This window comes from Channa argus, chromosome 3 (genome assembly GCF_033026475.1).
Source record: "Channa argus isolate prfri chromosome 3, Channa argus male v1.0, whole genome shotgun sequence".
Lineage (NCBI taxonomy): Eukaryota > Metazoa > Chordata > Actinopteri > Anabantiformes > Channidae > Channa > Channa argus.
In genome coordinates, this window is record NC_090199.1 from 10,972,230 (window position 1) to 10,999,822 (window position 27,593).

Sequence of the window (27,593 nt, forward strand, 5' to 3'; positions counted from 1 at the left end):
GTATGGGGGGGTGGGGTGCTTTTTTTTCTTCCCAGGGTCACACAGAAAAGAGTGACTCACATGTATTTACTCCACATAATGTGATTTAAAAGTGACAGAGAGGACAGTGCTGCTTTTAAGATTACAGGAAGCTTTAAGTATCCCCATGGCAAAATTGGGTATAGTGGTTTAGTTAGGCTGCTTGATGTGATTCTATTTTCATTTCTAAACTGAAACAAATGAGTCTTTTTTGGGCACCAATTCATGAATAAGGGGAATGATACGGCAACAAAACCAATAAACACAGCTTTATTTAGTTCGGCTGATTTTAGTCACATTCAATAGCGTATAAAAGAAATCTGGATAGATATGCTGTGGGCAATGAGCTGTCACACTTCCTCTACTCTACCGGAGATTTTGTAGGCAGAGGCACGGCAGAAAATGGCTTCCTAACAAGATTTATAATTTTACGCCAAGGTTTCAAGCTTTGGCTCATTCCCCTGAGTGGGATTGGTCAGCATTTATAATTTCAATTCATTCATGGAAATACTGCACTATGTTCTTCCTTATAGTGACTTTGTGTTAGAGGAGATGTGGTTCCCGTAGGAGCACAATACCAGAATTAGCCATGGAAAAGCCTCCTCTGATGGAGCACAGGGAGAAAAGACTGGCTTATTTCAAGCTAAAATGAAAAGGACAGTATGGGCAAGACAGGGGTTTTAGTGGTTTTACAGTTCAGTGGTGGTGTTTGAAAGCATGGTCTTTCAGCAACGTGGGTGGCACAGTTGTTTCTAGCATCTCTGCTATTGTATTGTCATTGGCTCTATGCACTTGTCAGCATCATTGCTCACTTTCTCAGGATAAATGTTGATTTTGCTTTATATAAGAAACGCCAAGGCAGCAGTCCTTTGATTTGTGAAATGGCCAAGGCCTCGGTGTGAGAGCTTGTGTCATTGCAGATGTCCAAATTCCTCTGACATGTTTATTGTTTTCTTTTATTTTGCGGAGGCTCTAGAGCCACTGTTCCTGTAGCTACTCCTCCATGCAAAATCTTGTGTGTGTCATGTAAACAGAGGACCAGAAAATAACAAGCACGAGAAAAGGGAAAATTTCCAGTCCGCCGTCATCCTCCTTTTTCTTCCCTCACTCCCTTCAGTGTACCCACCACTTGTTGTCCTTTATTTGTGGCCTAAGTGCTTTGGCATTAAATCTTATTATTTTTTGGTAAATAAACCAGTTTCTGGTAGGAATTACACACAACTTGGTGTGAGGTCCTTTTCAGAAAGAGGCCTGGATCCTTTTATCTAAAATGTTTTCTATTTCTGCTTTTGTAAGACACTTTTGACTGCTTTGAAAGAGAGAAACCAGGTTTTTCTTGCGTTTCTAGGGGTGAGGTTGGGGATTTTTCTCAGCATTGTGGTGAGATTTATTCGAAGAGGCTGCATTTTTTCCTGATTTCCCTCTTTGTTCTCAGTAAGTAGTTCCAGGTCCCCTCACACACAGATGAGGGTGTGTGTGTGTGTGTGAGTGTGTGTGTGAGTTTGTATGAGGCTCCATGATTTTGAACTGTGTGTGTGTGTGTGTGTGGGTGTGTGTGTGACGAGCACATGTGTGAATGTCTGCATGAGGGTGAGGCGGGGACTTGATGTGACACCTGCTGTTGGGATGAATAGGGTCAGTGGCAGGGCCCTTCAGCAGGCAGCAGCTGCTTGTTCTCACTGCAAGCTCAACTCTCTAAGTGCTCCAAAGCCTGCAGGACTACAACGAAGACCCCGAGACAACGCATAGTGCCCCCTACCATCATCTTCTATCATTACAGTTATTATCTTCAACTATTGCAATTCCCCCTCTCCCGGGGTCACGATCCTAATCGTTCGGAAGGAAACGTGAAATTGACCTGAGGAAAACATCAAAAACGAACTTCAATTTCCATTCTTGCGCTCTCTGAATGCAGGAAGAGCTTTCCAGACAGCTGCTGACAGACAAAGGTCCTTGGTATTTGGTTGGTCTGACCCGTCTCTGCTCTCTTGCTGTGTGGTAGTCTGCCCTGCGTGTGACTTAGTCGGTCTGAAAACATTCCCTGTGGCATAACAGAGGAAGAGGGCAGAAGAGAAACAGTGATGTATAAAAACATCAGGCTGTGTTTTTGCACGGTTTCAAATATCTCCACACTGTCTTTCTGATAGATTTTTAATTTGAAATGGCCTCATGACAAACTCATCACATGGTTGACTCACAAATCACAGTTAATGTCCTTTCACAGCCTTTTGTATGTTGCCATATCCGTCCACCAGAGGTCAGCCTTTTATTAATAAATTTTGATGAAGTAAACAAAACTCCTTTTTACATCAAGAAACGTCAAACTAATTGGAATATCGAAATAATCACAAATGAAGCACAAGCGATGCTTGAATATTTTGTGCAGCGTTTAGTTTTTTCGGACAAACCACATCCCACAATAACAGGGTTGGTGTTTCTGTGACACTAGTGATGCCAGTGCAACGTAAACCCTTCTGGCATCACAGAGCAGAAGCACACAACCAACACAACACAATCCTGTTGCACAGCATTTGCTAAATGAGGTTTATTTTCCAACAGTCATCAAACAGGCAACAAGTTAGATATTTTATGTCTGGCCATGCAGCTAAGGAAAGAAATAACTGGTCCTAATGGACGTAAGATTTTCAGTTTTAAAACTTTTTAACATTACCCCACAAAACATTTGATGACATGGCATGCTAGTGTTCTTAAAAGCTTTCTCAACAGTGAATGTTTTAATCCACAGAACATTAAAATATTTTCTAATGTTGCATGTCCTTTTTTGTGGAGCCATGTAAGTTTGACTGTTGAAAAGCTTTGGTCCTTTTGGAGAGTTTGTATTTCAAGTACATGACAGCCCTGGACTGTGGCGCTCTCCTGGGCCAGCAGGTGCGTCCGTTGCCCAAGTAGTCCTTCAAACACTGACAGGTGTAGGAACCATCTGTGTTGACACACTGAGCGTGGTGGCTGCACCGGTGAGACCCGGTTAAACATTCATCCTTATCTGTGTCGGAGAAGAGAAGCAGATTTGAAATGTTTATTAATGATTAGTTCCTGTCAATTCTCTTGGGGAAGGTAAGCTAAAGATGCTTTATGCGTCATATTAGATCAGTATGGAGAGAACACTTTCAAACCTGCTGAAAAGATAATGTTGCAATGTTCATTACATGGATGAAAACAGAAAACAGCTCGTGGGTGAGCCTACAGCTGAGTGGGTGAGCTATGAGTGCTTATCAAATAAACATGGGTTTTAGATCCTCTGCTGCCAAAGCACATCTTCACATGATCCTTCTGCCAATTAACACAGATGAGGAGAACATGTGGAGCTGTGCTGTGATCCATTTAGCCATTTACAAGGGCTGACATGGAACAGATCTGAATGTGGCTTAAAAAAAATCTCACACATGGGTGTCCCTTTGGCCTAGTGGTCTAAGATACATCCCATGTCGTCTCAAAATCCCTGGTTTGGTTTTGACAGTGAAGTTGTGTTCCAACATACCCTGTTTTTATTTCCCTGTTTTACTGCACTTGCACTGAAGCACATACATGTGCATCCTTGAATCCAGTGACAGGTTTTTAATGATAAACATGTGACAATTTTAGCAACAATGTGGATCTACTGAATATTTAAATGCTCCCAAAACACATTAAATCATCAGCTTTTAGTCCACAAGATTAGTTGTTGGCCTAAACGTTGCGAAGCAAAGGGAAGCTAGTTTGCAGAAAAGTTGCCACCCTGACTGTTCCAGTGGAGCTGTAGTTGGACGTCTTGGTGTGAATGTGTCTGTAAAAAAGAAAGGTGGCCTCTTACTGATTCTCCCCTAAATTAATAAAGGTTACACATTGGACAAGGTTAGAATTAAAGAATTGTAGCTTTTACTTTATTTTTGTACCTCGACACTGTACAGAGCCACAGAGTGTCCCCATCACAAAACCATCTTGACAAACACAGACAAAGCTTCCGGAAGTGTTCCTGCAGGTGCGCCATGGCGGACATGCACTAGCATCCTGCTGACACTCATTTACATCTGCAGCAACAAAAACAAAAGCACACAATGTTTTCACCACTTTTTTACCACCTTATCAACCAACACAACTCGTACACACACACACACACACACACACACACACAGCTGTCAGCAACATACCTCTCAAAGACAAGGTATTTAAATGTCCCAAAACAGTAATTACCTTCAAAAATATACAAGAGCCACAAATGAGTACCTTGACCTTGCTACCACCCCCTTGTACTAAAGCTTTAAAAGCTTCACTGTTGTTAAAAAAAAATATTATTTTACTTCAGGTGCTAAAAACCTCACACCATTCCTCTACATTTCGTCAGGGTACCTGAACTGGCAAAATGAGACGAGGAACAAACGTGATGAAAATAACAGTAAAAGAGTAGAAAAATAGAAACTGTGGAGTGTATCCATTATGATAAGCTGCAGCGATGCTACTATTTGATTTTGTGATTTTCTGTTTTTTGGTATTTAAAATAAAAGAACAATTGCTTTAAAATTTCCTCCTATTTTCATCTGGGTGCCAATAGATTATAATATTGGAATGCTTTGGATGTGTCAAGTGTAATTTTTAACCTTAATGTATGGAATTAAAAAAAAAATACCCAGAATACAGATTTGCCAGTCCACATTTCTTGTATTTGTTCCACTTTGAAGTACAAAGTCTCTCTGCTTGGGAGTCTGAAGTGCTCCCGTACTGGGATAATGTTTCTTAAACAACTGTGAGAGAGGACGGGGGAGACTCGCTTCATTACAGGACAGAGGGTGTCTGCAGCTGAGTTATTGCGGGGGACTTCAGTCATAAAGTTTGACACTGAGAGTCCAGTGTATATTTTTCTTAACATCAGATAGTTAAAGGCTTTTGACCACTGGGTGAATAGACTGAGTGTTGATGTACCATTGGTAAGTTTAGGTACTAACACGATGGGAACATGAGAATCTGTGGGTCTCACCTGCTTCGCACATAGATAAGATATGTGAGGACAGTGTACATAACTGTGCAAGAGCTAAAAACAGATGAGAACTCATTGCCCATTGCTTGTTTGGAGTCACAAGTGAGTAATATAGAGCTTCAGGGATGTCAAATTTATGTGTTAGAGCCTAACAACATCTGTAGCAGCTGTACAGGTTGTTGAAATTGAATTTTTAAAAGAAGTTTATTAAATTGGCATGTTTGTTGATCAGTATGATACACAGCAGTAACTTGTTTTTGACTACTTCATTGAGCAGAAACGCACATTTTATCTTAAAATATATCAAAACATTAAACAATATAGTAAAGTTCTTGCAGTTTCTATATATACATCCATCCAATACAGTGTATCATCATATATTTGGAGTCATGTTTGTGTCTATCTGAGGAGCATAGATGCAATGGTTCCTTTAAGTCCACCAACTCCAGGTATCAGAGGCTTTTTTTCCTAGTGCAGTGTAAGATAAAGTTTAAGTGGTAAGAATAAACCAAAGCAGTAAAACTGTAGGTCATAAATCCAAAACAACGAGCTAAGAGATTCTATACAGATCTAAGATATCTAGTGAAGTAATTCCTTTTACAATACAAGACTTCATTGAAGCCATGCTAATGGGACCTCTGTGTTGGTTTTAAATAACAGGAGCGTAAAACGCTTCTATGGTGTTTGTAAATTATGTTGACGCGTCTAATGCTGTGAATCACACATAATGATTAGTTAGGGGGAAATAAAAACCCCTCCCAAAGGCAAACTCAGTGTCCGATTAAATAGTGAATTACATTCAAATGGCCAAATCCAGAAGAAGAATCCCAGACTAAAACATAAAGAAACAAAAATCATCATAACGATGTTCGATAGAGGCACTACCTTCACAGGTCTTGTTGTCAGCGGCCAGCTTGAGGCCAGGGGGACACAGACAGCACACCGCCTCCCCCCTCTCCATCTGGCAACCAAACTGGCATCGCAGGGAGGAACATGTGGCCTCTCCTCGAAAACAGACAGGAAAACACTGGCTGAGTGTTGGTCAGGGAAATAGGCCACTGGATCGCTGCTGAGACAGCACACACACTGTCATACAGTACCAACACATACACACACAAACAAACCCCCCCAGACACACACACACACACACACACACACACAAGGTTGGTGTCCACAACGCAAAAATACAATTACACTACTTTAAAAAGACAATATCTTGACATGAACTATCACCACAAAGCTTTGTTATGATATCACTTTGTATAATATAAACTGTGATTTTCTGTCATAAACATTTACATTAGCCTAAAAAAAGTGTGTAAACTAAGTATCAAGTCCTTAGGCACTTTAACCTCCTATTATGGTATAAAGTGGGCAGATGGCTTTTTTTTTTGTGCAAAAACAAATCAGAAATGGAATCTGTCAGTACACAGATTTTCTTTATTTGGATTGTAAGATATTGTTTCAAATGTTCTGTTTAAAGAGGAAATTACTCACTGGTGCAGGTGTATCCATCTGCACCGAGTGTGTATCCAGGTTCACAGTAACAGCGATAGCTACCGAGTGTATTCATGCAGCGCTGGGAACATGGTCTCTCCAGCAAACCGCACTCGTTCACATCTGGAGTCAATATGAAACATTATTCAGGCAGCAGATAGAAATCCTTGCAGAAGAACACAGGTAGTGGTTAAGAAGTTACAAACACACTCTATACCTTCATTACACTGTGGTCCTTTATAGCCTCGGGAGCATGAACACTTGTCTGGTCTCACACATTTTCCATTTACACATGACTTGCAGAGTGCTGTGGAAGACAACAGGGACAATACAAACCAAAATACTACATACAACTAAAGTTTAATTACACTCATATACAGTCCCCTTCAAAAGTATTGGAATGGCAAGGGCCAGCCAATTTGTTTTTTGCTGTACAGAGAAGACTTTGGGGTTTAAGACAAAAAAGTGGTTATGAAAATTCCAGCTGGTTTTTCCTGGAATTTACATCCAGAGACAATTTTGTTAGCAAGTGGTTGTTTGCAGATGCAGTAAATCGAGAGCAATATTCAAGCAGTTTCTGGCACATCTGTTGAATGAAATTCTAATGTCAACTAAGAAAAATGAATGTTCAGCAGTTAGTCTGTGAATGTCTCTGTTTACCATTGAATGCTGGTCAGATAGTGTATGCTGGGTTTATTACCTTTTGCTGAAAACTGTTCTGTGTTGCAGCTTTTAAACAATGTTGCAACTCAAAGATGCTAAAATGCGTCATAGATCTGAGGGGAACTACAGAGTCAGTTAGTATGAGAAACATCTTTAACAAGTGTTTATTTGATGCTGTGTCAATATAACATATTGTACTAGCAAGGTAACAGCAAACAGGAGTAAAAGCCTTTAATTAACAAAAGAATTAAATCAAAGAATTAACAATTAAAGGTGTCTGCATTTATGTCCGTCTTTTCTACTGCTTGTTGTTTTTGCTGACATGATGAACTGATAATCTGTGAACTCTGGGTAATGTGTCAGTGTAGCTATGCTGTCACTAAATCCCACAGTGACCTACGCTGACAAATGCCATTAACATTCCTCCATCCTAAACAACAGGAAGTAGTTTGTCCATATCTGCAGAGTCCTGGCTGTGTACGACCCCTACTGTGCTCCAGCTCATCCTCCGCTGACCTGTGGAGGCTGGGACAAAAGGTTACTAGATCATTAAGTATCATCAGGCCTTCAGGGCTTCAGCTTCACAACAGAATCCACACAGACTTATGGCCTGGAGTCAGGCAATGCAGAAAAAGATAGGTGTTGAAAAACTAAAATAGTACAGGAACAACTCCAGTAGACGCTGTAGACACTGCTTAGACACTCTGGTGCTTTGAGCATAAAACATGTAGCTGTGTAGAAGTGTAATTAGGAGGCAGGGGTACGTCTGAGTCGGATCATGAATGGTTTGAGATAAAACTTAATGCAGATTTGAGAAACAGGGTTTTAGAAAGGTACGATTGTGTGAAAATTTCCTATTTCTGTAATTTTTCAGTTGCTTTAAATAACTGGCTTAGCTGGAGCAGAGATACAGTATATTATATTCTTTAGCTGAGTAATAAAGAAACACTGTTAATATCTCTGCTTGTTTAAAATGTTGATCCAGGGTGGTGTTATTATTTGGCCCCACTCTGCTCTGCTGTGTACCCACCCAGCACAGTTCTGGGCAGGAGACAGACTCACTTTAACTTTAACTAACCTAAGAGAGCAGAATAAGAATGTAGTAATTTCACGTGCAAACAGGGGCCCCCACATCACCTTTCTCTAACCAAAGTCTCAAAATTTTGATTTCTGACAACACCCAAATATTTTTTAATATTTGACTTTATTCACCATGAAAAAAGTTTTTTAAACTTATTGTTAGACTTTATATATTGCATTTTTTCAGTTATTTCATTTCAAATGCAGTTTATTTATTTTGTACTGTATCTTGACTCTAACAACTACTGTCTCAGCAATTAACCATTGTCAAATGTGTCGATTGCACAATGTTGTTTTGTTTTATCCGTGTGGTTATTTTTTCCCATGTGACTAAATCTTCTACATCCTCATAACTATCAGAACCACATCCATATAACATTTTGAATCTGTCGAGCACACTGGAGCCCATTTATTGCAGCTGTATATCATAACTACTTATGAAACACCTTCCCTATTCTTTTGAATTCACAAGAAAAATCTTCATAGTCTAAGCAGCAATAATTTCTCCCTCATTAAAATCTGCTGTCTTAGAGAACAGTGCAATAAACTACATGGCATACAGAACCACTAAACAAGCTTCATTCATAGTTGCAGTTAAATCTCCTAACACCCACACTGCAATAAGAGGCTATTAAATGATTAGACACAGGCCAAGTAGGTTCATTTCACATGCTCACACATAGTGGGGGAGGCCACCAACAGTTCATGTGAAAAAGATCCACAACCCCACTTTTTGTTAAAGATGCTGACTGAATCACACTGATTTTTAGTGGCATTGCAGTCTCTAGGTTTCCTATGTTTTCTTAAGTAAGAGAAATGTAAGTTTTTCTTTGTAAAAATCAACCTTACCTTTTCTGACGATAAGCCACAGAGAAAGTAACGAAATGTAGCATTACCACAAAGACCCATCGGCTTATTTCAATCATTTTTATTCCAGTGCGATTTTTATTGTAGGTTTTTAAACTCATATTAGCCCCCTCCCTTAAAAAAATGCCTCTGTAACAAAACACTTGTTTTATGCTGTGTGTTTAAAAGATAATCCCGGAGGTGTCTTCTGTGAAAAGGGTCCTTGAGTGTGTGTTTGTGTATAGGGTGGAGGGTGGGGGGCTGACATGGTGCGATTATAGGGTGCACAGAGTAAGAGGTGTGACAGCACACCTGTGCTTTGTGCAACAACAGATGAGAGGGACACGCAAAGAGACACCGGAAGAAAAACAAAAAGAGTGAAATATTAAACTAATTCAAAAGAATTCCATAAATACATGAATTTTATTATTGGTTCACAAAAATAATCCACGTAGGGTTCTATGTTTTTTCAACAATGCCACCTCCAGCCAATCAGATCATGTCAGCTTCCAGAAACGAAACCCTTTTATACTGTTTTATACATATCATTTAAACAAATTAGTAGTGAGTATTGAAGTGTGTTGCAGGATAGATTTTAAAATCTTTGGGCAGAGGGAGTCTTGGTGTTTATCCTGCTTCCAGTGTGTACATGTGCTAAGCTAGTTGCTAATCATATGGGTTAGCAGACAAGTAAGTACACTATAAAGTTTAAATGGGTTCTATGTAAAAAGAGAAGTCGGAGGGCTGCTTCAAAATTTAGCGTAAAGCAATTTGTTCTAACACACTTAAATGGTGTCCTGAAACTATTGTCTAAATTTGATTGATTTAGATTTGTTTGAGATTGAACAAGTTGATGCTGGTGTTTAAATTCAATCTATGTCAGGTTTATTTCAGAGGTCTGTTGTAAAAATCTGTCTTGTTTTATTGATTTATTATGTGTTTATTTACTGAACATTAATGTTAATGCTGTAAAAGTAAATACCCACTAAGGCAGGAATTATACGTCTGTGATCTGCACATACGTCAAGATATATGCGTTGCATTTAAAGATGCTGGCACATATATTTCAGTTTTACTTGCGCGGCAGATGTACGTGTTCACAAGGGGGCAGTGTCTCCTTCAGTGTATACTGAAAAAGTAGCAATAAAGAAAGTGAAAAGTAAAGTTACTCCAGCGTAGACAAACTACTACATGAAAGTGTAGAGAAGGACAACAAAACGTGCAAGTTGTGTTTATATTTTCTAACCTCTAGTTGCCTCATCTTCCTGTTTGTCATATTCTTGTTTTTGCTTACTTTGCGTTTTGCTCCCACCTTCAGACTCCATGGTGTTGAGCAATCAGCTTGTCAACATTCATCTCTGCACAACGCAGATTTGGACCCAATAAACACAAGCCACACATGCTAAAATTAACCCAACAACACTGCAAAACTGGTGATATGCTTCAAGTCCCTAGTACTGTGTATGTTTACCACTCCGTTTTACCAACATCCAATGAAGAGGATGGTGACATTTCCTTCCTTGGTTTGCCCTTCCAATTTCTACTGGGCTTAGACCAGCAATGCAGAGCTGGGGATGGGAATGGGCTGTTAGGGGTTCAGTGTCTTGCCCAGGGACACTCTGACATATAGCCAGGGATGGGGATCGAAGCACTGAGCCTGTGGTCCATGGACGGCTGCCTTTACCAACTGAGCTACAGCCGCCTGTTCAATATACAAAAAGTACTTTCATTAAAAACATTGCTCAGCTGGACAGTTGGTACCAAATTTCAGCATAAGCAGAACAGCAGACTGACATTAAATCCCAGGGAGAAAAGTATAAGGAGGAGTGTGTATTTTACCTTGGACGAAAATATCCTTCCTAGCATTACCATTTGCTCACATTACCTCCTCAAATGCTTTTTGGCCTAGGTCATGGGACAGGACTGGCTCATTGTAGACTTAAGAGCATCAAATTGCTCTACACAGCAACACACCTAAAAATTAGGTAAGTTATATAATATAAAACTAATCAAACTTTTATTAAAATACCAATGTACAACCAGGCCTACCTGAAGACCAGAGAGTTAAAATAACCATTTAGCAAATGCAGCCAGAGAACAGCTCCTACAATCTGTAGCGTGCCCACACCAAACAGTCTTACCAAGTTAGACACATTTGCCTTAAGAAGGGCAGCCCTACCTCCCTGGAGGTCCCACCCAACAGTGGGTGGTGCTTTCTGTGCTCTATGGGGTATGACCCTTCACATATAAAGATGTATTGTAGTAGAGCAGATACAAAACCCACATTATAGACTGTTCCCGGTCACTAAAATATTTTGTACAGGAATAGGGACCAAATTCACCAACCTTCATCTTGGTTCATACTTGGTTGTTATTGTGAAAATGAGGTGTATATTAGGTGTATAGGTGTATAGTACGGATATAGCAAGTTTCCAAGGCTCAAAAAAGAACAATATAAGAGCTTTGATTCTCAACAATGCATGCTGGGAAGTCTATCAATATTCTAGTTTTATTTTTTCTCATTATTTAAAAAAACTTCATTTGTTGTTTTTAGACATTTTAAGTTGAATTAGCTTGAAAACATAAAACGTAGACATTTATGTTCATTAAAAAATATTAGCTGACACCTCAAACAATCCTGAATGAGAATTTACAGTATGTGATATCATGTGTTCTTATTTACATCATATTATTTTTTTTACTTTTTATTAAAATGTTTTTGCTAATAGATTTTTGAGGTTTTCTTAACATTATACTTGGAAGGTGGGTTTTTTGCACTGGTTGATGGTTAAATATCGTTACAGTACTAAAACCAATCAAGTTTTAAAATGATTATTCATTATAAGATAGATATAAGACAGATAGATACAGAGGAAAGATAAGTATTTTGTGAAGGCTGGGACCACAATCTCCGGGTCGGAAATAACTGCTGGCAGTCTCAGAGGTACTGCCTTTGAAGCCTTAACCATTACCAGTGCTGATCACAGTGCAATCAGTTGTATTAAGCTCAAAGGCGGAGTCCATGTCTGGACGCCTGGTGGTCGGCTCACTAGGCAGAATGTCAACACACACACACAAACACACCGAATGCACACATCTTAATACTCTTTTATAAGGTGAGGTCATGCGTTAACGTCCCTACAGCTTCACTGAAAACCCAGATCAAGCTGATTACATGTCTGTGGAACGAGGCCAATATTATTGTGCTTGTTTAGCCCGTTTACTGCAAACCAAACGTTTCTGCTCTCAATTGACACCTCAATTTGTCTGACCCTAAACAACAAATGGCACATATTTGGAAACTCTCCCAAACCCATTTACCTAATTACTGTGGGCATGAGCCCACAGTGCCACGACTGCAGAGGAGACCATAGCAGAGAAGCACTGAAACTGCAAACCACGCAGTTTATAGATTAATGTATGAGGTGCTGGACGACAGAGAAGAGGGTGTGGGTAAGGGTGAATAAAAAAAATGAAAATTGCTGTGTGTCTCAGTTCATTTTCAACTCTGTCTCTTTCTATAGACACACATATACATACAGCTCCCTGCCCAAACCTCTGTCTTGGATGGGTTTTGTCAGATGTGTCACCACCACACATAAGCAAGCGAGGTGGAAAGAAACCATAAAATGACGGTCTGCCTTGAATTACGGCCAAACCTCACTCTGTATCTGTCATAAACGATACAATTAAACTTAATCCTGCCTGCCAGAAGGAAAAGCAGTGAGGGAAATGGAGAAAGAACGAAAGTGGCCGTCAACAGTCAAAGAGAATGATAAACGTTGTTGGTGCTAGCACAGTGTGTGGCAAGTGCAGGAGCTGATCAGAGAGTTGTGCTGTGCTGTCTTCCATCTGCCAACATGGACTTGGTGGGAGATGATCAAGATTTCAAGTATGCGTCTGCCCCAGATCTGCTGATCCTCCTCCTCGTCCTTCTCTTCTGACCACTTTAGAGGTGTAACACATTGGTGGTCTTTGTTTCCTCATCTTGAGAATGGAAGCCCCACAAAGAGATCAGATGTTATTCCCCACCCCCACCTGCTCAAAAAATATAACATATCCGTCATAAATGATGAGGTTGGAGTGAATCCCCCCAAGTGAAAATAAGATTCCTGGAACAATGTTGGTGGGCAATCACAAAAAAGATATAGACTGCCCTTCTGCTCTTATTAAATTTTACTTATTTATATATAAAAGTGACATGTGGGTTTACTATGTGACAATTAAGATGTATTTTCAAACATTTTTGAAGCTTATTTGAAATAACAAGACCACCAACACACTGGGAAGTGAACTAAAGTTAATCTCATAATGGCTGATAATGATTTTAGGGTTAATCACGGCTATTAATTTGTAATACGTTGTTAAAAGTCTACTTCCAAAATGAACAAGTGAGGTAATTTTCCAATTTTTTTAATGTTTTCTGTATAATGTTTTAGAAATTTGAACCGCTGACATTTTCACATTTATAAAGGTTTTAGTTGCCTTGCATGATAGATATTTATGGGAATAGAGTAGAAGCTGTCGAGTTATTTTAAGATTGTGAAAATGTATAACAACTATAAAATGCTACTTTGGATAAACACTGTTTTAAAAGAGACGCATTTCTGCTCATTTGACAAGCTTTGGCTGAATACTAGTGATCACAATTGTTAGGGAATACTTTATTAAGACCAGGAAATTACCGAAATACCACAGTAGCTATTAAAATAAACATTTAAAAGGTTAATTAAGCATTTTATTTCATGTTGAAAATGAATGTGGTAGTCCTAGTTTGAAAAGGTTACCATTAGGTAATAAATGTTCTGAGAATGAATATCCCTCTCTGCAGAACAACAAAGCTTTCTGTTACTTTGAGTTATTTGGAATGACAAAACCAAAGCACTGCTTCATGTATATCATATAAAATTGTGTGCAGCTGCTCCAGACGCAGGAGCTGCACCCAGTGGAGAAGGTTTTCTGCTTTGCAAACTTTCCATGAATGCTCAGTGCAATAGATTGTGTCCCTCATGGTATGCACAACAAGCACTGTGTTGATACTACAGCGCTTCCTTTTTTGTCTACATTAATGCATTCATATCTATGCATATGGACAAGTGCACATGGAAAGCATCAAAGTACATCTGTTTCTAATACACATGGAAGTGAAGTATGAGTGTACATGTAAAGCAGATATTGCTATAAGCATGTATGCTGTATTTTTTTCTCTTTCTCATGTGAAATGCAAGACATTCACTGCTTTTTAAAACATAAGGTAGTTAAAAAAAGGTAATAAAATTAATCATATTTACATTGCTTGATGTATACTGTGTGCTAGTTACATCCACGTGATTGTTTTTCCTGTGAAGATTATCAAAGCACAATAGAATGAAATATCTTCATTGCTTTAAATGTGCTTCACTGATTTGTGAGTGGCTGTGCCAAGACTTTTTTCCATTGTCTTTGAGTCAGTGGTTTTAGCAGGTCACCCAAGGATGATAAACAGTCTGGGGTCAAAGTTTAGAGTGAGTATGCAAAGTAGTTGCCCAGGTGTGAGGGATTAAAAGACAAAGGTCGGCAATGAGGTCAGCAGACAGGACACCTGCAAGGGCCTGATGAGGACAGCAGCAGGGATGGCTGTGGCAGGCAGGCAGTGAAACAGATTTGAAGGGGAAGATGTGGAGGAAGTCTCATACCATCCATCATCATGTTTCTGATAACCTAGATGTAGATGCACCTGATCCTCAAGTGCAACATAAGGCACATCCACACACTCTGTACTTCTTATTTGAGTCATCCTGTCACCTCAGATTAAACCAATGTGGAGGAATAGCATTAATCTTTGCATCATGAAGATATAGATTTTTCTAAAACTGAAGGAATTAAGTGACGTATGAGAGGATTAATCTGTCACACATGTATAAAGAGGTTTTATTGGTTGTTATTGTTATAGAGCATAATACTGACCAAATAATATTTTTTACACATTTATTTTATCTTAGTAACACATGCTGTTTATGTAGCCACAGTCTGATTAAACTTGAAGTTCTTGAAGAAAGCCACTGTCATCAGCACTGATTTAAGGAAAGAGGAGGTGCACTAATACTGCCAGTTTAGTTTATTTAGATAAATATCTGTTACATATTTCCAGCCTCTGGAGATCAACCCTGTGCATAGCCCATTGTCAGACTCACTATGTCACTGAGCATGATTGGTGACACGCGTCCTTGTTTGGACAAGTTGAGCTTAATAAACTACACTTGACATGTTAATCTCATGCACATCAGTGTGGTTTTGTGTTTTTGGGTCAGTAGTGTGTGAGTCTTGGCAACAGACATAATAATAATAACATGACAGATCAAACTGTGCTACGTCTGTGATTTCTAAATAGGTTTGACATTCTAAATGCTTTTTACTTGACATTTTGTTTCCTAATAGAATGTAAAAGGGCAAATCCATGGCATTTTTTGCAGTATTTCTTACACGTTGTTGTTGCAGCAAAAGTTGAAATCTTGAGGTTACACTGATATCTTTTATGGATTTGAAATCGGAGCCTGACTTAAGCCATAGCAGACAGCTGCAAATGTACAGGGACAGTTTTTTTTAACAGGTTGGTGCTGTGCAACAAACTTTCTACTAAAAAGAAAGCAGTTACTTTCTTGAAACAATTAGTTTTTTCCAAATATAAGGAAAAACCCTTTACTTGTCTAATAAATTGACTGTCAAACAAAAAGGCCAAGAAAGGCCTGGTAAACAAAACAGTTCTGATTATTTATGCATCTGCACACACAACAAATTTCAACAGTGCATGGCCTCTCAGTCAAGCCCACCGAAAAAGAAGGCAGGCCCATAACTTTGATGCACTCACACTCAAAATGAATTATAAATAAATCAAATATGTGGTATTTGTGGAATGGAACATTACAGAGAAAATATTTCTTCAGTAAAATACTGAATAAGAAATATTTTATACTCCTTCTTGGAAAATATTGCTCATTCATTCTCAAACACTCATGCAGTGGTACATAATTTTCCTTGGTGATGGCGTCTTTTTTATGGTTAAATGTTCTGCTGTGGTGCTGCCTCAACATTGGCCCTAATCCTTGTTTTGGTACAGAGACTGCCTGTGGTGGTGGTGGTGTACTGTGTGCATCCTAATCTCTCCAAAGCTCTGTGTCTAATGGGTGCGCTGCCTCTCTGTACACTGTGTACTTCCAGTTTAAATACAGCTTAACAGGGATGGCAAGTGGTATCAAGAGGAGATGGTTACACAAACAGGCTGGGAAGGACATAAGGAAGGGAGCATAGATGGAAAGAAGGAGCACGGGGTAATTATACATAAAATGGTAGTTTGATCGTGACTTTGAAATATGGAGTCACAAAAACGATGAATTTTTGTGTCAAAAGAATTGTTAGTTAACTATTATATAACTAGAATATGTGTTCTTAAACAGCCAAAATGTCTCTTGGAAAGAGTATTTTCTATGAGAAATAAAACAGTGCCTTTGTACAAGGTCAACCTAGAACTAAAGCACTGAGAAAAAGATGGCAGGGGATTTTGCATGGAGCTGCCATTTAGTGGTAAATGGTCTTCTTATATATTTATTTTACCAAAGCGCTTTACAGTGTTGCTTCACATTCACCCAAACTCCCACAGCGATGATGGCGACTGCCATGCAACATGTTCTTAGCCACCAGGAGCAAGTTGCAGTTTGTGTCCATCCTTCCTCAGTGTTGTTTGTGTCAATGGTGTATTATTACTTACTGAGCCTGCAGATAAATACTGGGCCACAAGTATGGTGCTGATAAAAACAGATATCAGCCATTGAATGACATGATAACATCTGAAGCTGGTGCATCATGAGGTTGATAGTCAATGATTTACTGTAGGACGCTAAACAGAAGAGATGGGTGGATAAACTGTTTTGTGTCAAGGAAAGTTAAACTATATAAACTCCCGTAAATTCACTAATAGTTAGTTTATGGTTAGGATATTTTTTAAATATAAGAAAACTTGCTGCTTCCAGTCTTAATATTAAACTACTGTATGTTAATCAGTTTCTCAAGTCTCAAACTTCATATTTATCACACAGACATGAGAATAATATCAAATGTAAACAGATGTATTTTCCAAAACGTTAAACTTATCCTTTACGTTTCTTTAACCAGCTTATGGGGCTTGTTACTTAATATTTCAACCTGGGTTGAAGGATCATGCTTGCAGTAGGATCTATATGCAGAGGTTTGTAATTGCTGACATATCTTTGCCTTCATGCATGACATTCTCTCTCTGGCATGTGTAGTGTGTGTGCTATCACATGTGGAAGACCCCAGTCTCTGTCACTGGTGTATGATAAACTCTGTGGCCCAAACAGCGCAGCAGAATGGCCCGTGCCTGTACAGATAACAAGGCGGCAGGCTTCTGGCAGAGTTCACTAGCCTGTATGCACACACACACACATAGGCAGAGAGCTGATGCAAGCTATGGCCACACTTCAGTCAGGGGAAACCACATCTTTGTACGTAAGAAAACCAGCTTTACTTTATTTTCCTTTTACTGTTCCTTTTTCTATTTATTGTAGGGCAGGAACATTCTGGAGGGAGGTCAGTGTTTGAAGAGCAAATATGAATGAGGACATGGTCATCAGAAAATTAATAGTGGCTACAAGCAGCCAGGAAATTGTTCCAGGCCATTTACTTTGTAAGTGCGAGATACTGAATTGCGGGAAATAGGCGAAGTTTGCCCTGCTGCAGTGGTCAGGTGCCTGTGAATATGCTAACCCTTTCTGGCTTTGCTCTGCCTCTTTGGTGAATGCACACACACACACACACACACACACACACACACAAAAAAAGACATGCCAACAGTGTTTGACCCCAGTGTTAGCTCTAGTGTTAGCAGTACGGCTGTGGCGGATGTCCCTCTGTTGACTCTAAAGTGATGGAGTCAACAGAGTGATGTAAGCTCTAGATGAGCTCTGCAGATTAAGAGTGAAGGCAAACACAGGACCCTGCCAAGATGAGCCACAGTGTATACAGATTAATATAACAATACATCCACACGAGCGCTGCCGTAAACCATTTGCATAACTCTTTTTAATGTGTTTCGGAAAATTTCCATGCTTTGCTTTGAGGAGATACCCCCACATGGAAACTTATACCTAGGTGGTCCATTCCAGCCAACATTAGTTGTTTACCTAGCCCGGCTGAGGATCACAGAGAGGGGAAGCAGACAAAAAGCGATGTGCTGTCATTGACATCCACACGCACAATCATATAGGCCATATACGCAGACAGAAACTTATGATATACGGAAAGTGCAAGGACCTGCATGCTACAGCAAACTCACAGTAGCACATTTCACTCACACACACGAGCTTGTTTTTGATAGTGTTTTCCCCCTCAATCAGCAAAGATACCAAGTTACCCCCGGGTGAACAGCAACGCTTTATATCAGGGGTTTTCAGACTCTTTGGCAGTTGCAGCTGCAGGCACAAAGCAATAGCATATTAAGCAGCAAAGTTTTGTGTCTTTTGAGTCATTGTTCAGAGCAGTAACACTAATAAATAGGAACAGAGTTTTGAAAGGATGAGGGAATTCACAAACCACCAACAATACAACCGACACACTACTGACATGTTCTGAATATCTTCTCCTATCAGTGTTGGACCAAATTTCCTTCCAGTCTTCTCTGTTCCATATCACTGCCTCTTCAACCCAGAACCCCACACACCCCTCATTTCTCAAATACCCCCTTTCGATCTTACCTGTCACCCAACCCTCAAAGCTGCTCCCAGCCCTCTGTCGGGGTTTAGCATGTGTTAACATGACAGATTGAGCCCCAGTGGGAACCTTAATTGCATCATTTCATGGATGCGAGTCAGTGCTGTGGTCAGGGAGAATAAACAAGCTCTCAAGAGGAGCAGTGATGGAATGGAGAGTGAAGGAGAGATAAAGATGAATACTGAAGCTGATGTAAAGAAGCCAAAGAGAAATTTTTCAGGATAGGAACTAAGTCAGATGAATTGAGGAAGTGTGAAATATGAGATAGAGGAGGTGTGACTACAGCACGATAAAACAAAACAAAACAAACAAAAAAACGCTCAGTGAACAGTTCAAATCTACTCAAACCTCCTCCAAGGTGGTCGCTGTGTGCGGTTTGTTTTGTTATGTGATAAACTGAGAGTTTAGTGAAGCAGAAGGAAAAAGGCAGCAGCCGGCTGGTCGGAAAGTGTGTCTTCATTAGTAAGTGATTGGGGCCAGGGAATATGAGATTTCAGCTGCCTCAGTCATGCGTTTTAGCAATAGTACTCACTGAGTAAGCCCAGAGTAAACAAATGAGGACACAAAATACACTACGCAATTAGGGGTGTGACAAAACCAGATACTCAGCTAGGGGATTGACATGCACACAGAAACTAAAAGATGCAGTGACAGGGAAATACTCACTTAAACAATCACCACAAATGTTTACATGGTTCAGATCAGTTCCAATATTCTCACATAAATCTATATGTTGAAGCCCACAGGGGCCACAATTTATATCCACAGTAACAAGAGAGCAGTGGCACTGAGGAGAAACACAGGTGTTAATGTACATAATAAATCAAATGTGTTCATATTTGTTTAGGATCCTTTCCAGACAAGACATCATGACTTCATTTATTAACACATAACTTCAAATGTACAGCACACATTTAACATTTCCACAGGGTCGTTGTATTGTGGTGAAGTTGACACGGTGGAAAGAGTTATTCATGGTGCCGCGAGAGACGTGAAGGGATGTCACAATCATAGTGAACATCAACACGTGTGTCCACAAAGCTGTCAAGAGTGGACATGGGTGGTATCAGAAAAAAATCGAATGATTTGACTCAAAGTTGGAATAATGCGTTATAACTTCTTTGATAAACGAGATGTGCCTGATGAGGAAACAAAATCTTAAAGTAGCAGTCTGGTTGTTAAAGTACTTAAAACATGGTGGGCTTCATTTTATATGATTAAGTTCTTTCAGCTTCACTGAAGCGGAAAATGTGTTTGTGCAAATCAACATTATTTATATCATATAATATGTATAAAATCTTGAAAAGCAATTAGTAAAGAAAATACCTCATTAAAACACAAGGTAGTATTACACAGTGTGTGTGGTTTTTTCCACCGCATAAGTCAACATACTACCTGCACTGGCAGAGTATGTTATGTTTCACTTCCATGTGCTGTCTGAACTTTACACCTGCAACATGGGAAATCTGTGGTGGTGACTATACAGTGACATAACAGGCTGATTGTAATGGATTACAGTATAATGGAGCATTTATCAGCAAAGAAATATATCTCTCAGGAGTTGTCAGTGACTAAAAAGTAATTTTGATGAATAAAGAAATTATTTTTAATGTTTTGTTTTCTTTTAATGTTTGTGAAGCAAAGATTATGTGGCCTAACAAATGTGAGTGCTGCAACATGGGAAATCCGAGAACATGGATGCAGTTATCTTTTTGATGTGACAGGATAATCATCTTTTTCTCATGATAAAGGATAAAATTTTCACATTTTTATTACACACACTTTGCTGACATTTAGAAATAAGTTTGAATAAATCGTCTTTGTATCACAAAAAAATTACGTTCGTTTTTCACGGAAATTCATCTCTTTATCAAAAGATAACAACATAAAAAACATAACTACATCCACGGCTGTTCCCAGCTTCTGTAGCTGGGGTCAAATATTGAGCTACTGTTTGTCATCTCTAAAGTAATTTAATTATGTCAGTGCTTTAGAGAATGCAAAAGGATAAAAAATGTGAAGCTATGTTAGGCTTTGTTAATTGTTGGGGGACCATAGATAGACAGTATGCAGCAGTTTGCTAAGTAAGTGCCACCTTAACTTTGCCCCGTCTTCGTGAGACACAAACATCTTTTTAACCAAACCAAAGATATGCAGGTAGCAGATTGTAACCATCATGATAGCCTGGGCACACCAGATAGCACCTCTGTCCCTCAACGGTTAAAATGGCATGAATGTACTTTATATAATTAGATATTAGAGAACAGATTGATGCATCATACACATTTTTTGCAGGATACTAATTAGCACAAGAGTTAAATGTGTTTTGCTCATACAGAGCACTAGTATTGTTGTGTGTCTCAGTTAATTTATTCCAAGGGTGGTGATATACACAGGAGATGGCAAGTATTGAAATAATTGAAGTTCCCAGAAGTTACTACAGAATAGGAATACAAGTAAACACAATATAAATAACAGTTTGCTTTGTTCTGGTTGAGGAGAACAATGACATATTTCTTCTTAATCACGAGGCTATTCTGTTTTCCTGCTGCGTAGGTCTCCTCCTATTACCCTATAAGTATTGCTTGGGCTGACTCTTTCACTCATGTATACAATATTATAGCATGCACTTCCAGCCATCTCAGTCCTACAAATATTTGGTATACAGGCTCCTCATGTTTATTCAAAGTACCGGGTTACACTGTTTGGGAAAGATAGGCAGACAAGGGCCCTTTGGGAAGGAAAAAGAAAACTATTCCAAATGAAAAGTAATGATTCATGCCACAGATAGTGTATAAACTCAAATATATACACTGGACCACGCAGCACTATTGGACAGTTCCACTTTATGCAATTTTGATTGGATCTGAACAGCACATAGACAACTTAGTATTGCATTACTCTAAATATGGCAGTGTGTGCACTTGTGTGTATGTGTGTGTGACTGAGACCAGAGTGAGGTGGGTGGTCTCCACTTGCTATCATTATACAACACAAAGCCTCATTGGTATTTTGAGAAGGAAATTAATATTGCCATCAGCAGTGGCTTTTGCGTGTGTGCCTCCATGCATGAACGTGTTTGTGTACTTCCGAAACACAGAGTTGAGAATTTCCACTTCACATGAGGAATTTTCACCCTGAACACTGAGTGATGCCATGACGCTGCATGACGACATCGCAGCCATCACTCGGTTCCCTCCTCACTGTCAATCCTTTAGCCAGCTTTTCCATCCAGGCTGGAGTTAAGGGAAAACCCTGGGCCTGTAGCCACATTGGCCCTAGCTTAACCTAAACATTTTCTCAACATCCCTTCTTTCCTCTTTTTACCTGGCTGGAGGAAAAATCATCCGTGGAAAGACTCATTTTCCCAGTATGGAACCATGACTAGTACAGGGAGCTTAATTACCATCCTGTTGTTTAGTGTGTGACTAAGATGTGTCGATAAAAGTTACTAACTGGTGTTAATTATATAAATAAGTACAACAGGACAATCCATGCTAGGCTAAAACAAATGATTTTGCAGTTCATGGTCAGCGTATCAACCCCTAGACTACAGTCCTACAGGACCCTGATTTAGAAGGGGAAGTCTCAAAAAGTCACACATAATCTCTTTCAACAAACTGGTGATCAATATTTTCCAGTAGACATAGATCACACAACCATGTGCAATGTTAAAAAAGGAGTTGCTCGGATGAAACCACAAAGAAAAAAACCTCTGCAGATCTGCAGAGTGTTGCGCCATTAACTAGGTTCTCTCACCTCTCAAATACATTCCCTAGAAAAAGTGATTTGGGACTACTTATACAGGAAATGTCTGTACATTTTTTTCCGCTTCCAATTAAAATCTTGATTCACAGCTGTTCAGCTCAACATTCAAAAACGTGAACTTTATCATCTAAAATTCATTTATTTTATTTATACAGCCAAATATCCAAATCACAAATTACCTATAAGGGGTTTTACAATGTGTACAGCATACGACGACGCCTGTCCCTAAATCTTAAAGCCTAGGATCCGATTAAACAAAACCTTCCCAAAAAACTTTGTAACAGGGAAGAAATATTGAGGAAACCTCAAAAAGCACAAAGGAGAAGGGATCCCTCATCCAGAAAAAGATGTTCTGTGTACACCTGAGACCAACATAGCGGATTAAGACCATGGGCCATTTAGATTTATCTAAAATCAAGCATACAATTTAACATATGTGGCGTACAAAGTTTCCAATAACATTGGAATAATGAACTGATATTTTCTTTAGCTTAAAATTGAGCTACATTTTCAGAAGCTGACTAGTGGTTAAAACAATTGTTTTACTTTTCATTACTACAAAATACAAACCTCTTTCCAGAAAATAACTGCAAACTTACTTAGCAATGCCAACATTTAAAATAAAGCATTACTATAAATTGTGGTCCAAATGACACTGGTAATACCAAAACAAAGGAGAATATTTTAGACATGCTATAAATTTTAATAGACATATTGATAATTCTGAAGAGAAACAAAGTTATCCCTACTTTTATTTACAATACAGGAATAAAAAATTATCACATACAGTACAATGGTAAAAACAACATAGAAACTTAAATAATTATTTATTTGTGTAACTACTTAAATAATGAAAATGGTTATTCTATTCACACCACGCCGTCTCAGCAGCTACAATGCAACTTTCACATTAAGTGCTAAAAAATTTATAATTTTCCATTTTACAGCATGAATTCCATTTTGACTCACTTCGACCAGGTAGAGTTGATTTATTTCAGCACACACAAACGAGGTGAAGACGAACAACAGATACATTTTTTATGCAAACTGAGCGTCAATTAACTAATTGTTGGAAACCGGTTTTTCAAAATCAAAGTTGGGGATGAAGCAAAATTAGCATTAATGTGCACATGCTGTCTGGCACGTTAAGAGGAAACACATTAATGTGGCTCCAGACAATCACAATCTGCCAACTGTTTTTTTAACTATACTTGAATCAGTTGCTCATAGAGCGTAATGTTCCATCTTGACATTTTCTTTTCTGATGTATCTCCATTAGACAGATCCTCGGGTGAATGTTAAATTTGCTCTCCACAGATAAGATCTGTCTCTGTCTGTGATTGACTTGGTGGCCTGACAGGAACTTTGATCATCTCACAACAGACACACATTTCTGACATGGGTGATCCACATGAATCCACGTGAGGGTAAAGAATCAGATGGACTCAATTACTGTATGCAAGCACAGACATGCATTACTTTTAACATTGGCATTAAAAAAGAAACATAATGAGAAATGTGACCTCGTGTGTCTTTCTTAAAAGTTGCATATGTATAAGGACAAAAAACACGAAATGGCATGAACTGACAGGCTTAGTGTAAAACTGCTTTCTATAAACACCATTTTCTCCCATATATTATTAAGCTTAAAAAAATAAAACCTCCTCTATGATAACAATAGTAATGCTATAGTTTTTTTTGCAATGCTAAGTAGTACTTAGGTAAGCTCTATTGGAAATGTACATCACATCATCTCTTCCCTTTGTAGTTTTGAGTTCAGGTTCAGTGTGTGACACAATGAAAGGAGTTTGTTCATCCACAGCTGTGCTGGTGCGATGGGTCTGTGTGAATGTGAAAACGACTTATTGCGCTTTTAATAAATGTGTAGATTTATTTTGAATTAAAAAAGTGAATGAAACTAAAATGAATACAGTGCATGGGAGTCAACAACTCCGTCCAGGTTGTATGAAACTGGCTTTGATAGAAGTACATTGTTCTCAGTCAGTCGTTCCTAATTCTGTGTAAGAGTCCTCTGTTGTAAATCCATTCTGCACACTGATGGAAAATGAGTGCTGCAAAACAAAGTGTACATACTGTAATAGCTTTTTACAACAATGCGCCCACAAACTTAATACAACACCATAAGCAACAAAATGTGTTTTCTTTTTTTATATTATTAGGGCTTTTAGAATAGTTGAGCACAAAGCACTGTGGGCTTTATGTGACTCACAACTTCTCTGTCATTTGTAGCTGAAGCTGAGATGCAGAGTGTCCCTTCAAAGTCTGCGTACTGAATGTAGACATTTATTTTGCTGGGGTTTGAATGGACCATATGATCGCAACTTGGGTCTTCGGCCACACCGCTCCTGACAATTTTGAATTTTTGCAGAACATTTGAAAAATAAACTGTCTCCTGCTGAATTGCCTCCAAAATGCAATTTTTTGGGGGGGTCTTCAGTAAAGTAACAGATCGCCCCTGATAAAATCCAAAGTCTTGGGTAACAATGGTCTGTTCCTGTAGAGTCAGCCTTATTGTGAGTGTTTTCTGAACGAGAGAGTCAATGTCTTAGTGGACCTTCTATAACTCTGCCATGCTTGCAGCTGTCTGTGTCTCCAAAATATGAACACGGCTTGGATGCCAGGCCTGGTGCTCAAGAGCAAGTAGCTTATAGGCAAAAAGAGAAAGAGCTTGGTGATGCGAGTGAAGAGCAGTCTAACGGGGCTCCTGCATGTATATTTGTGTGTGTGTGTGTGTGTGTGTGAGTGTGTGTGTGTGTGTGTGTTTGTGTGTGTACATGCCATTGTGGGCGTGAAGAAGATTAAGAGACCATATTGTGGACACCTCGTTAGAGTCTGCTGATGGTGGTAGGTAGATTTGTGTCAATTTGAGGATGGCATTGGGGAACAGCCCCCCTCTGCGTACCCCTATACAATATAGCTGGTCAGGTCCAGGAGATACGAGGTCATGTCAATGATGTGGTCAAGTATGCCGTCTTTCTCCTGGTCGTTGGGCATACCCCGCTCACTTTTCTCACACTGGGCGCCGGAGTAGCCGCTCTTACACAGGCACTTGTTAGGCTCCATGCACACTCCTCCGTTGCGGCAGGCTGGTTCACATTTGGCTACGTCACAGAGAGGGGAAGAGAGAAAAAACATTAGTGATAAAAAGGAAGGCAAGATGCATTTTGAAACCCAAAAGATCAAATAGGTTTTTGATGATTTATAGGAAAATTTGTTGCAGCCCTACAGAACATGTTGCACACATACTAAATCTCATTTACACATCTGGAAAGCAACACAACATGGATGTTTGTCCAGATGAAGCTACTTTGCATGCAGTAGAAGAAAATCTGGTAAAAGGCACTCACCGACACGGCAGAAGGGTCCCTCCCAGCCGGGGCTGCAGCAGCACTTGCCAGTAGGAGTGCAGTGTCCATTTTTACAGTGTCTGGAACAGGCTGTCATCAGCAGCTCTGGAGGCTCCACCTGACGCTGACACTCCTTAGGGGCATGAGGCCTGCAATGGTTGTCAAAGAGAAGGAAGTCAGTATGTGAAAGACATTAGCTTCACATGACATCAATTGAATATTATTGCTTAGCGCCATTGACTAAAGTCTCAAACAGACAAATAAAGGGAGACAATAGTACTCTTACAATTAACGGCATTTAAAGAATATTATTGGAAAATATCGGTTTTAGGACATTAGGACATTTAGGAGTTTTCCAATAACACAATTTTACATAGAGTATTTGTGATCAGTAGTAACAGAAGCCTATTTAACCCATTCCAAAAGCATAGATCAGTAGTCCCCAACTCCAGTAACTTGGACTCCAAATGCTATTTTAAAAACTAATTGGGTTTTTGGGGAGCAAATACAAAAAATGGCCTTTGCCTCTAAGGTCTCCGGGTTTAGTTATGCCCTCATTCCTTTAAATGAGGTTAAACCTTCAGCTTACATCAGATAGTAATGACTGTACTGGAAAGAGTTATAGATGTAAACACACTTGTATTAATGACAAGCAAAGTGTGGTGGTGTAAAGGGGTGTAGTCAGTCTGTTTGGATGATTGCATATCATGATGTATGAGTTACTGTGTGCCTGTTCAAATTCTACCAACTTATCTGAACTACATCCAATTACACTACATGATCCAAATAGATAAGTTTTCAGGGTTATTGTGCGCATAACACAAATGAGTTTTCCATTGTCCAAACATTGTTTGACAGGAGTAGTAATGAATAGTTTCCTTCTTCTTTTGTCTCTTTTTAGATGTGTTACATGAGTCTGTTTAGAAGTCTCCTTCAGAAGTCAACGTGACACCCACATCATTATATTATTTCCAGTACTTTATTTTCCACAACATTTCGTGCAAAATCCACTCATAACATTTTTGAAATATTCTGCGTACAGAGACACAAAAAGCTGTAAAAGCAAAACAAAACTCTTGTCCGACTTGTACTGGCTAAGTTACAGTTATACAATCCAATAGTTTGTGGTAATAATGTAGAAAATATTTCATGCTTACACTATGTCTAATGCTATGTTTTAATGTATTGTGATATTTGTAGCAAACAGAAGGTGGTTTGAAATTTCAAATTCTAGTCATATGATATGCTGATGATATACAATGCTTGAGAGCAATGTTTGTGAATAACATGTTTGTAAGAATGTATGTTTTTGTTAAATTTCATAAGCGGGATGGCAATTTTGAATAATAGAGATATAATATGAAGTAAACCCCATTAGCTAGTTAAAATGTGTTCAAATCCCCATAACTTGGATTTTTTTTCCATTTAAAGTGGTGATATTGTCATATTCACACTATGTTAATTCTTATTCTACTGTAAAGCAAGGACAAAATCTGTGTAAAGTGTGATGTTTTTATCATTTTGACCTATGTTTTTCCTAAATTCCCTCTATGTGAACAGCAATCCAAGGTATAGAGGGCTTCTGCAGATATAAACATAACTTGAAAAATGCAGACACA

General features: G+C 39.0%; 2 protein-coding genes across 5 annotated transcripts in view; both read right to left on the reverse strand.

Annotated features, from left to right (window-relative positions):
- Nucleotides 1-2,392: 2,392 nt before the first annotated feature.
- Nucleotides 2,393-11,213, reverse strand: si:ch211-194g2.4 (nephronectin). 2 transcript variants are annotated; one of them, XM_067498331.1, is made up of 7 exons: nt 11,126-11,213; nt 10,916-11,050; nt 6,705-10,778; nt 6,488-6,610; nt 5,876-6,056; nt 3,912-4,046; nt 2,393-3,022 (listed from the first exon to the last, which is right to left on the reverse strand). In XM_067498331.1, exons 5-7 carry the CDS (start codon nt 5,949-5,951, stop codon nt 2,781-2,783), a joined length of 453 nt encoding a protein of 150 aa, XP_067354432.1. In that variant the 5' UTR covers nt 5,952-6,056; nt 6,488-6,610; nt 6,705-10,778; nt 10,916-11,050; nt 11,126-11,213; the 3' UTR covers nt 2,393-2,780. The 2 variants fall into 2 exon arrangements, with proteins under 2 accessions (XP_067354432.1, XP_067354431.1); XM_067498330.1 differs by having other exon boundaries at nt 5,876-6,076.
- Nucleotides 11,214-23,288: 12,075 nt separating this feature from the next.
- The window catches only part of hhip (hedgehog interacting protein), a 32,620-nt gene continuing 28,315 nt past the window's right edge, over nt 23,289-27,593 (reverse strand). For all 3 annotated transcript variants that reach the window (XM_067498327.1, XM_067498329.1, XM_067498328.1), the window contains exons 12-13: nt 25,975-26,123; nt 23,289-25,728 (exon numbers count right to left, since the gene is read on the reverse strand). In XM_067498327.1, the coding sequence (XP_067354428.1) occupies nt 25,532-25,728; nt 25,975-26,123 (346 nt within the window). In that variant the 3' untranslated portion in view covers nt 23,289-25,531. The remainder of the gene's footprint in view (nt 25,729-25,974; nt 26,124-27,593) is intronic.

What these genes read in the sequence shown, in the direction of transcription:
- si:ch211-194g2.4 (XM_067498331.1), bottom strand. Translation starts at nt 5,951, where the DNA reads ATGGAGAGGGGGGAGGCGGTGTGCTGTCTGTGTCCCCCTGGCCTCAAG. An exon ending in TGACAACAAGACCTGTGAAG is followed by an intron (nt 4,047 to 5,875) that starts GTAGTGCCTCTA and finishes TTGTTGCTGCAG; the next exon opens with ATGTAAATGAGTGTCAGCAG. An exon ending in TGGCTCTGTACAGTGTCGAG is followed by an intron (nt 3,023 to 3,911) that starts GTACAAAAATAA and finishes TCTCCGACACAG; the next exon opens with ATAAGGATGAATGTTTAACC.